This window comes from Triturus cristatus, chromosome 1_1, assembly GCF_964204655.1.
Source record: "Triturus cristatus chromosome 1_1, aTriCri1.1, whole genome shotgun sequence".
NCBI lineage: Eukaryota > Metazoa > Chordata > Amphibia > Caudata > Salamandridae > Triturus > Triturus cristatus.
In genome coordinates, this window is record NC_140579.1 from 562,888,117 (window position 1) to 562,900,277 (window position 12,161).

At 48.6% G+C, this 12,161-nt stretch overlaps 1 protein-coding gene across 11 annotated transcripts in view; it reads left to right on the forward strand.

Moving 5' to 3' along the window:
* The window catches only part of NAV1 (neuron navigator 1), a 2,160,095-nt gene that overhangs the window by 396,425 nt on the left and 1,751,509 nt on the right, over positions 1-12,161 (forward strand). For all 11 annotated transcript variants that reach the window (XM_085644319.1, XM_085644290.1, XM_085644280.1 and 8 more), the window contains exon 3: positions 2,408-2,508. In XM_085644319.1, the coding sequence (XP_085500445.1) occupies positions 2,408-2,508 (101 nt within the window). The remainder of the gene's footprint in view (positions 1-2,407; positions 2,509-12,161) is intronic.

Consider the following 12,161-nt stretch of genomic DNA (forward strand, 5'->3'; position numbering starts at 1 on the left):
CTGGCCCCTGGACCCAGTCTTTGCCCCCCTGCCTTTTGAAGACTTTTTGTTGCTGGACTTTTACTGGCAGCGCCTGGGAGCGCTTTTATCCTTGATAGCACTAAGAGCGCTTTGCTTTGGGACACCAGCGTAGAGGAGCGCCTCCCTGGGTGCTTCGCTGAAGCCCCCAGTGCCTGAAAGCGCTGGAATTGCCTTCGGCGCAGAGAGCGCTTTTCCCTGTGCCCTTGGCGCCAGGAGCGCTTTGTTTCTAGAATCGAGTGCCCACCTCGATTGTTGTTTTATTGGGAGCTAGCAGGTGCCCACCCTGCATCTGTGTTGTTTCGTCCCGATTTATATCTGAGGGAGCCCACCCCTCATCGCCGCTGTGGAGAGGACGAAAATCACCGCTGCAGCCCGGGTTCGGACGGCCAGGAAGTCAGGCAGGACAAGGGCGGGCCCCCGGGACACCCAGGACCGGAAGTAGGAGGGCGGGAGCCTACCCCGCCTCCCACGGAGGACTCTCGCTGCATTGCAAGCCCCGGAGCAGGCAGGAGCTTACCCTGCGCCCCGGGGCCCTGAGAAGAGAAGCCGCCTTCCGTCCAGGAGAGGAGCGGAGTCCCCGGAGAACAGCCCGGTGAGTAGGGAAGGGCTGGGGAACTCCGTTCATGCGCTGTGGGTGCCGGTCCCAGACCGGCTGACTCCTCGAGCGGCCCCCGCCTATGGGGTCGCTCCAACGTTGGGGGCATCATTTCTCGAGCCTGAGAGGCTCTAGGAGGCATTGTCTGGTGCTCAGAGCCCCGAGGCTCCGATGTGGGGGACATTGTAGTTCTGAGCGCGTGTCGCTCCAACGTTGGGGGCAAATTATCTGGTTAAAGAGCCTAGAGGGCTCCCACGTCCCCCGCATTGGTTGTGTTATAGAGCTTACACGCTCCAACGTTACGGGGGCATTATTGCTCGAGTCCAGGACCAGGACTCCAACGTTGGGGACACATTGTTTATTGAGCCTGTGAGGCTCTAAAGGGGGCATTTCTTTATCGTTGGAGCCCAGAGAGGCTCCAGGTGCGACAGATTTGTGTAGAAGGGCACAGGGGTGCCCACGCTCCCTTTTCCCAGCTGCCCAGCACTTAGTGGGCAGCTGCAACGTTTAGGGTGGGAACTCTACGCTTTTGGTTTGCGCAGTTGGCGCAGCCTTATCTGGACAGAGCGTCCTAGCCCGGACAAGGCCAGTTGGCCTAGGGACTGCCACAGGTGGTGGCATATGAGTTCTTGCGCAATGGTTCCTTTCCTTACACCTCCGAATGTTTTTATGCATCATGTGTTTTCCTTCCTTGCACCTCTGAATGTTTTTATGCATCTTGTGTTTTCTTTCTTAGCACCTCTGAATGTTTTATGCATCATGTGTTTACCTGCCCGGCACCTCTGAATGAGTTTACGCGTCATGTGCCATGTTCTACACCTCTAAATGTTTTATGCATTATGTGTAATGTGTGTTTACCCCTACAGGTATTGTGATACTTAGGTGGTTGTGTTCCCCTGGTACCGGTGGTACCAGGGAGGTTCTGAGTCCCTGCGCGATAGTCTCCTAAGGTGGTTAGGGTTGCGTAGGTGGTACTTTCTTGTTACCAGTAGTTACTGGTTGTGTGCTATACATGTTATTTTTATGCTACAGGAATTTTATATTTTGTGCTAGGTTCTAAAAGTGCTAATTCCTGACAGTGGTCCATGTGGCCCTGTCCCCTGTACATATAATCCCTTGTAAATTCTGCCCGTGCCTGTTGGCACCTTGTAGTGTGTGTTTTTATCTAATGTGTTGTGTATAATACAAAGGCTATTTTTATAGAATACCTTGTGTGGAGTTTCCTTTGTGGTGGGCCTTGGGTGTTGTTGCTGGGTGCGCGCGCAAACGCTTTACACCTTACCTCCGAGATGAGCCTGTCTGCTCGTGCCAAGCTACCAAGGGGGTGAGCAGGGGTTATCTTTGGCGTGTAACTTCCTTGCCCTGACTAGAGTGGTGGTTTCTGCCTGGCTTTGGCACAAGCCCTAGCCAACCAGAAATCCCATTTCTAACAATTATTCACTATTAGCATAGTGACAAATGGACAGAAATAAGGAGCTCAGAGTCCGCTCTGTTTACTTGGCATTGAGTTTGCCAGCTCTGAGGTCAGAGGTCGCAATGACAGTGCCAGGGGGTCGCGTGTGGCAAACCAGGGGTTGCAGCTAAATGATGACCACGGCTCTACTGCAGCGCAGCCAGTGCTTCTTAATGGATCGGTGATCGATGACATGCTAAAGATGGGTGAGATTTAAGAATTTTAAGAAGTCTAAGGTACCTGGAGAATGTGTGTGGGGGGTTATTTTAAAAAAACTCGGGGAAGGGTTACATATTTACTATAATTCCTTTCTTCCATGTCTTTGTTGGACTTTGCAGGCTACAGCAAGGAGACCAGGATGAGAACGACTCATCTGACGGGGACTGCGATGACTCCTTTACGCTCTCAGATGTGACGGAGATCAGTTACATGGACTTGGGTGAGTGAAATGTTCTGTTGATAGGTGCTGCTTCTGGACTGTGGAGAGGACAGGAAGGCTCAGTCCAGCACAGTCAGCCAAGGCCAGGGATTCTCCAAAAATGCAAGACCACCACATAGGGAAAATCTACGTTTATAGAAAACTATGTTTAGTTGGTTAAATACAAAGTTTGCATCATCGATCAATCTCTGAGCAACATCTACATGACCATTTCTGAGAGATGTGAAAGTAATTATAATATTTTTGAACATGGATGATTTTAAGCACTTAAAACTATGCAAGACAAAAACTGATTAACATCGAGAAGCAACATATAAGGAATGGCTCCTTTGCCAAAAGGCAGGCTTAGGTTTCCTGTAGTTAGGCTGTACTTAGTGGTGTCACGTCACCATGTGGACTCTGTTGAAGTCTGTGGCTGAAGGGGTTTGCAGTGCACGAAATTACAAACATGAAAAACAAGCTGTAGGAGACAGCAGGAAACACCCTGTTTACACAAAACTAGCATATTCTGCAAAAATGAGAAAGCATTCCAGAAGAAAAGAGAGAAAGGCATGCAAGATATGTCTGGTCCAGAGACAGATTTTTATTGCACTGTTGGATAACAGTCGGAAACATTTGAGAACCACTGCTCTCTGTAGCAGTGCACACGTTGTGTCTCTGCATCTGTGCCAGAGTAGCACGGACAGACTGTAGGACTTGCAGTCAAAACTGACTTCAATCTTTTTGAGCTCATATCAGCAGTAGTATTGTTAGAAACAGCTCCCCCGTCATGAGGAGAACCGGGGATTTCCTGACAAACTGGTGCTTCCCTTTCCTTGGATGGGCCGGGAAGGAGTCAGTCACATGGCTATCCTGCCATTTGTCTGGCTCCCCCAAAGCCATACTGGCCTGTTTGAATATCAGTCGATTAAGAATTCCCCTGCATTCCCAATAGGCCTGTCCACTTTGGCAAAAGACCCATTTTCACGGTTATTCACAAGCCTTATAGTGTCACCTCCACTTTGAAGTGGCTGCATGTACGAAAGAGACCTGGGTACTCGCAAATGCCCGTGGTGGTGTAATAGTGCTTGTCAGTTGAAACTTTTCAAAGGGAAGGATGGGGTTTCCCTGGTATAGTTAGAAATACATACGAGCTCAAAAGGTTGAGGAAATTCTAAAAATCCTCCCCGAATTCTTTTTTGTTTATGCCTGTTTAATATTTCATTTTGTCTTTAATTTTTTATTTCTTGTTTTTTGTCCAGTCAAAGAACCACATTCTCTCAACTTACAGCGTATTTCAGGTTTTCACAAGTATTCACAAACCCTGTTTTTTCACTAACTCATGCATAGAGCCCATAATGGGTTGTTGAACTCCATCCCATTTGAGAGTGAATCGTTATTTATGGAGGCATCCCTGGGAACTTGTCCTATTGTGACCAGCAAGGGAACCCTTTTAGAATCCTTTGGCCGTGGCCTACAAGTTGACCGTCTGTTGACGGGTGGAATGTTGATAGTGGTGCCCAGTGGGATGATTGGTTGAGAGAAGAGGGCCTTGTTTTTCAGCCACAATAATGAAATATTTTCTTGATGAAGAGGAGAGTCAGGGAAAAAGTGACAGGAGTGAATGGAGCTGCAGACAAATAAGGATATCTTCAGACCGGTTGTCCGGTTGTGGCCTCTAAAGGCCCAACAATGAGGCTGGTGAATAGCCAGCCAGATTATGGAAATAGAGATGTTTTCCTCATCAGCCTCCAGGCTTTCAGATACACTAGTCTGTCTGAAGACTTGGCACCCCAAAATAATCAAAGTGCTTCTAAGTTTCCTTAACCACATAACACTGTTACTGCATGGTAACAGTCTGTGTTCCAACTCCTAGCATTCTCTTTGCTGCTTCCCTAAGGTTCACCCTTTAGCCCACTCTGCAATGCTCTTGCCTCTGCCTAGCTTCCTTCTTTATCATTCATTTTTATCTCCGCATCTCCAGATGCTCATATTCCAAATGTGTTGATGTTTAAGGAGTGTTAAATAAATTCGATAATGTTTTGAAGAGAGCACCTAATCAGGACAACATCCATGTTTAATGGTACTGTACAAAACAAGATCCCATCTGGATATGGTGGCAAGCAGCCTCCATGCCCATCTGTACCTTGGGACCAGCTACCAGTCTGGCACGCGAGGTCATGGGGGTGAGAAAGGACAGTGAGAGAGATGTAAAGGACCAGCATTGTGGAGAAATTGTGATAAAACAACAGTGTTTTATTTGAAAGGAAGCTCGCTGAAGGTGTAGTTTAGGTTTAAAGGCAGTTGATCAATTGAAGCAAGTGTTTTCTGAAGCAGGTTAGATGTCCTGAAATAAATGATTAGCAACAAATATTACTAGTGAATAACAAATGGGGAATAGATGCTATACTTTTAAGCTATAATTGGTCTAACATTAATTTTAAAATACAGACTATGCATAATTATAGTTCCCTTTCTATGTTTACGATGTATTTTAAGCAAATAACCAGTTACTTTGGGAATTTCGTTGTACGTTTTCAGTTACTATGATGCAACGCCTATCCTGAAAATCAGAGCTTTGTGATCTATTACTCCTCTGTAGTAATCAGTAGCAGCTGGTCTGCAGGCGGAGTGGCAGGGCAAAGTGGTGGGGTGGGGGGATGACAGGCTACAAAGAGGTGGGGGGAATGGACAACAAAGAAAACATTTTTAAAAAAATGAAAATAATAACCTACCTGCCTCTCGGCGTTCTTCTGCTCAGAGTCCTCGCTCAAGCACACAGGCTCCCAGTGTTCCCTTCGGCCAATCCTGATGCTGCTCACATGCTTGAAAGCAGCTTCAGGATTGGCCTGAGCGCCGTGAATCTGCGCTCCCAGGAAGACTGGGAGCCTGTGCTTTGCTATCTCCAACCCAGCAACACACCTGAGTGGGAGATAGCTCGGTGTGCATGTCGGTTTGGCTGTCCTGAGACGGCAGGCCAAACCGACATGTGCACTGACAGCAGTGCAACCACTCCCTCTAGTCACTGCCCTCATGATGGCCCCGCCCCCAAGGTTTGCCAGCCCTCAGAACCTGAAACTTTTTTTATGCTGGTAGGGGGGCGGTGCTCCTCTGCTGTAGCAGAAGAGCCACCACTGATAGTAATAGAATTAACTGAAAGTATTTGGCCACAGACTTGGCATTGTATGGATGAACAGCCTTTCACTGAACACAATGGGGTGGGGTATGAACGATTTCAAAAGTGAATGTATCCTTTGCCATGTACAGGACTGTTTGTGCTTGGAACAACATGGATCCCGCTACAGTTAGGAGAAACCCTCCTCTGGCACTGCTCGTCACAGAGGCAGAGGACAGCGTTCTCATTTGAGGGTGCATTTTGTGGTTTAGTGAAAGCCTTGGTCAAATGTTTACTCCTCGGTGCTCTGTATGGTGTCCATTATTAGACAACTAAAGGCAGTTCCATCTTCATGGGGCTAGCCCGTCACCTTCGCTGGTGATATTACCAATTTTAAATCTAAAAAAAATTGCAAATTCAAAATGAGTCTGTAGGAAGATGTTCCAATCCTTGAGCAATGTATCTGTGCCAGCGGTTGCTTTGTCCACCTTACCAGGTGAAGCAGGGAAACTAGGTTACCTGAAAAAATGAACTTTCTTGTCCGCACTACATCCACCCATAAACAAATTATAACTCACACAAAGAAGTGTTCTGGGAAACAGGTATAGACTATCTGTACATAAAATTAATTTAGTCCATCTAGAGGTTATAAAATCTACCCCCTCATGGTGTACCTACTTCTATTAAAAGCCTGTATATCAAACTATCTTACAGGATTTCAGACAACAAAATCACCAGTTAACTCAAGAGAACCTAGATTGACAGGACCTCATTAATGGGCCTACATTTAAACACCATTCACATTCCAGTGTTGGAAGTATCTGTACTTTGGATGTGTAGCCCGTTTACTATACAAACCAATCTATATATGAAGAATGTGAAACTAGACTCCCTGTCTATGTTAATGGATGAAAAGCCTAACTGGTCACTGTGCTCTAATTTTGGAAAATGTAACTCCCACTGCTGCTTCTGGGTCTGGTCTCCAACTGAAGAAACCTTTGAAGTAGACACCGAGTCAAAATGAAAAATGATCCCTGTTGCATAGGCCCCATTGTTTCATCAAATTGCTGAAAACTATTTGGCCACCCTCCAATTGCTGATATCCTACAAGTACTTGAATTCAAGTAAGCTAGTGCTAATTGTGATTGCCCTTACCCGCTATCAAGGTTCACATTATGTTTGAACATGCTGACATGCCAGCCCATTATCCTGGAAGTTGTAGCTTTCTCTTACATTTTTATTTAAAGGAAGTCTAACCTAGAGAGGTATTTGGTCTTATTGCCTGGCTTTGATATAACTGCCCACCGAAATCCTACCTGCAAAAGGTCCATTGGTATAGAGTTTTCAGAATAGTCATTTTTGTATCCACATGGAAACAGTATGTTCGAGGCATAGGAGCTGCAGTTTACACACTGTGCATAGATCACCATCTGGTGTTGGGCCCGGATATTTGCAGTTGTTTTTCCTCTTGGAAAGTCTTTGGAAGTCACGAGGTATGTGACTCCTCCTTTGGATCATATTGCGCATGGGCTTCGGCTCCATCCTCAGATTGTTTTTTCCGCCATCGGGCCCGGATGTGTTCTTCGCGATCCGGTTCCGAACCGTCTCAGTTCTTCTGATCGACGCGCAATCCTTTCCCTTTCCGCGGTATTGTTTCGATCGCGATCTCCACTTTCGACGCAACTCTTATCATTCGAAGTCTTTGATTCCGGTCGTCGACGAAGGCCTTCTAGCCTACCTGGCCTCCTGTCCTGGCTGATGGAAAGGACGCCATTCAAAAAATGTCCTCAATGTTGGTCGAAGTTTCACCACACCGATCTACATGAGGTGTGCAACCTCTGCCTCTCCCCAGAACACGAGGCAAGAGACTGTCCGGCTTTCAAATCCTTCCATTCGAAGAAGACTATTTGGGACCGACGAGCGAGGAGAACAATGGCTCACTCATCGACTTCGATCCCCGACGACATCTTCGGAGAAGGCATTGATGTTCCGGAAGAGCAGCATACTGAAGAGGGCCTCGTCAGTGCCTCCGAAGCTGACAACTCCGATGTCGAGGACATCACTCCGGCACAGAGGGGCATGAGTACTAACATCGACCCCCACCCTCTACGACATCGAAAAAGGCTTCGGTCACGCCTTCGCCCTCGGGCCTAGGCACAACCAAAGACACTGCTTCCCATACCTCGCCTTCGGGCCCGGTTAAGAAGCCCATCAAGCCTTCCGGTGGCTCGGGCTCGAGCCAGCCTGCCGTCGGTGCCGAGAAGCACTCCTCGGCACCAGCACCGAAAAAGAAGACTGCCTCCTCCTCCTCCGCGCCGAGCTCCACACCGAAGCACTCGGCGCCGAAGACTGGCTCTAGCTCCTCAGTACCGACACCATCCCCGGAGCCGAGCAAAAAACCAAAGGCCCTCGAAACCCGCACCTTGAAGCCGAAAGTCATCTCGAAACCGAGGAAACAGACATTTCGAAGCCCCACTGTTCAAAACAACGAACCGATGCCGAGTCCAAGCCTAAGAAACCTATGGCTCCGACACCTTCGGCACCGAAGGATCGGCCCCCCACAGATGAACTATTTCAGCCAGATCCACTACAAAAAACACTTGTCAAGGACCCTAAAACTGGACATTTGATGCTCAGCATCAAAAAGAGACCGCTGGACATGCCTTCCCCAGCTCCACCTCCAAAGAGAAGAGACTTTTCTACCTCCCCGTTGAGACTGCCTTCACCCCCTCCTCCACCTCCACCTCCTCCTCCGCCTCCCCCACCTCATCATTCTCCCACAGCCTCTCCTGATGAGGATGATGACGACGTCTACGACGACACAGGGGACGGGCCGGAAAACCAGCCCACAGGGGACCCCACTCCTACAGGCTCCCCAGACCCATGGGACGACTACAACATCCCAGACGTCCCTAACGTCCCACAGGACAACCTTTACCCTTCAAGACCGTCCCCCCCCCCCCCTGAAGACACAATGGGGTTTAACCTACTGCTCCATAGGGCTGCACACTACCATGAGGTTGATCTCCATACAGACCCCGTGGAGGAGGACTTCCTCCTAGATACTTTTGACACTACACATAGGGCCACTTCCATTCTGCCCATGCTTAAAGGGGTTATTAAGCACGCACTGGAGGTCTTTAAAGACCCAGTCAGGGCCAGGGTCATCAACCCTCGCATTGACAAAAAATATAAGGCCACCCCTACAGACCCCACCTACATCAGAGGCCCCGCACCACTAGACTCCCTAGTAGTCTCCAATGCGAGGAAGCATGCAAACTCCCAGGCATCAGGCGAGGATCCACCACCCGATAAGGAGTCCAAACTCCTGGATGCCTCTGGCAAGCGAACTGCATAACAGGCTGCCAACATATGGCGCATCGCAAACACACAAGCGCTTTTAGCAAGATATGACAGGGCACATTATGATGAACTGGAAACCATAATGCAACACCTCCCTGTCAAATACAAGAATAGGGCCAATGAGCTAATCCAGGAGGGCAAAATCTTCACCAACACCTCCATTCGTTGCGCCCTCGATGTAGCTGACACCGCCTCTAGGGCAATTAACACCAGCGTCCTCCTGCATAGGCATGCCTGGCTACCAATTTCAGGTTTCAAACCCGAGGTGCAGAGTTCCATCCTCAACCACCCCTTTGACGAGCAACATCTGTTTGGCCCCAACGTCGACGTTGCCCTTGAAAAAATGAAAAAGGACACCAACACGGCAAAATCTATGGGAGCCTTGCAGTCGCAAGCTCCCAGGCGCTCCTTTCGCCGTTCTTCCTTTAGAAACAACTCCAGAGGCTACTCCTCCGACAGCGCCTCCACTTCCTATAAGGCCCCTACCCAATCCACCTTCACTAGGGGTTACCAGAGAGGCGGCTACAGGGGTAACAATAATAAAGGCAGAGGAAAAACTAACACCTCCTGCTCTGCCTCCACCCCCGCCCAATGACTTCCCTCCACTCCCCCCAGACCATCCCACTCCGGTCGGGGGCAGACTCCACAATTTCCTTCCTGTCTGGACTACCATCACCTTATACAGATGGGTGACACAGATAATTCGGTCAGGCTACTGCCTCGAACTAACATCTACCCCACCAAACATTCCACCCAAACAGCGCCCAATGTCACAGGAACATTTGTCACTTCTAAAGCAGGAGGTCATCTCCCTCCTATAAAAGAGTGCAATAGAACCAGTTCCTGCCCACCAACAAAACATGGGAGTTTACTCCCTATATTTTCTCATACCGAAAAGGGACGACACTCTAAGGCCCATCCTAGACCTCAGACCCCTAAACCACTACATACACTCAGACCATTTCCACATGGTCACACTCCAGCAGGTACTTCCCCCTACTCTCCCAGAACGACTTCCTTGCCACCCTAGACCTCAAGGACGCCTATTTCCACATTCTCGTTCACCATGCTCACAGGAAGTTTCTCAGATTTGTAGTGGACGGTCAACACTATCAATTCAAAGTACTCCCATTCGGAGTCACCACAGCACCACGGGTGTTTATCAAGTGCCTAGCGGTAGTGGCAGCACACCTGCGAAGACAACACATCCACGTCTTCCCATACCTAGACGACTGGCTCATAAAAGCCAGCTCATACAACCAGTGTGTACAACAAACTCACGCCACTATCCAACTACTTCACGCATTGGGCTTCACAGTAAACCACGCAAAGTCCCATCTGCAACTGTCCCACTTAAAACAATACCTCGGTGCCACCATAGACACCTCAAAAGCGCTAGCCTATCCCAGTCCTGCCAGGATAGCAAGCATTCAGGCTCTACACGCCAAATTTCAACCGGAGCACTCTCTTCCAGCTCGAGTGTTCATGCAACTTATAGGAATGATGGCCTTTTGCATATTCATAGTACCTCATGAAAGACTCCAGATGTGTCCTCTCCAAGAGTGCTTAGCATGCCAATGGAACCAGGCCCAGGGTCAATTGACAGGTCTGGTGTTGGTAGATGGTCGTGCCCATCGCTCTCTGCTGTGGTGGACCACCAAAAACCTTTCCAAAGGGCGACCGTTCCTGGAGCCGATTCCTCAGATAGTACTGACAGCGGACACATCGCTCTCCGTCTCGGAAGCTCACCTACTACATCACACCATGCAGGGCAGGTGGACACCTCAACAAAAGTTACTCCACATCAACCATCTGGAGTTACTAGCCATATTCTTAGCCCTAAGGCCTTTCAAACACATGTCTCAGGCAAGGCCGTCCTAGTCCGCACAGACAACATGACAGCCATGTACTATATACAGAAACAAGGTGGCACACACTCTCCGCAGCTCTCTCAGCTAGCACAGAGCATATGGAGATGGGCCATACCCCAAAACATCTTTCTCCTAGCCCAACATGTCCCAGGAGTCCAAAACACTATGTCTGATCTGCTGAGCAGACAAACACAACAGATCCACGAGTGGGAACTCCATCCACAAATTCTTCAACCCTACTTTCAAATGTGGGGGCATCCACAGATAGACCTCTTCGCCACCCACGAAAACGCCAAATGCCCAAGCTTCGCCGCCAGGTATCCACACCCATTGTCCAAAGGCAATGCAATATGGATGAACTGGTCAGGCAGATTTGCGTACGCCTTTCCGCCTCTCACTCATTCCATTAGTGGTGCGCAAACTGCAGCAACACTCCCTCACTCTCATCCTAGTAGCTCCAACTTGGGCCAGACAACCGTGGTACACCACACTGCTGGAACTATCTGTAGTACCGCACCAAAAGTTACACCTCTTTCCACGCCTCTTAACCCAGAACCATGGAGAGATCAGGCACCGGACCCAGCTCAGCTCAACCTTGCGATCTGGTTCCTGAAATCCTAGAATTCGGTTATCTTAATCTTCCCCCTGACTGTATGAACGTCATTAGAGAAGCTAGACGACCTACCACTAGAGCTTGCTACGCAGCCAAGTGGAAACGTTTTGTGATCTATTGTCACAACAATAACTTCAATCCCCTAGATGTGTCCATTCAACACATCGTAGGCTATTTACTACACCTACAAAGATGCAACCTAGCCTACACGTCTATTAGACTGCACCTTGCGGCCATAGCAGCTTATCTACAAAACAGGCAACATCTATCACTCTTTAGAGTACCTGCCATAAAAGCCTTCATGGAAGGCCTCAAAAGAATAATTCCCCCCAGAGTGCCACCCTCACCTGTGTGGAACCTAAACATCGTTCTCCCAAGACTAATGAGGCCTCCCTTTGAACCTCTACAAATGTGAACTTCAATTCCTAACATGGAAAACTGCTTTTCTTGTAGCCATTACTTCCCTGAGAAGAGTCAGTGAGATACAAGCACTCAACATTCAAGAACCCTTTCTGCAAATGCACCATAACAAGGTTGTTCTCCGCACTAATCCAAAATTCCTCCCTAAAGTCATTTCTCCCTTTCACCTAAACCAATCTGTGGAACTGCCCGCATTCTTCTCGCAACCACAGACCATTGCAGAAAGAGCTCTCCACACACTAGATGTCAAATGAGCCTTACTCTACTACATCCAGAGAACACAACCCTTTCA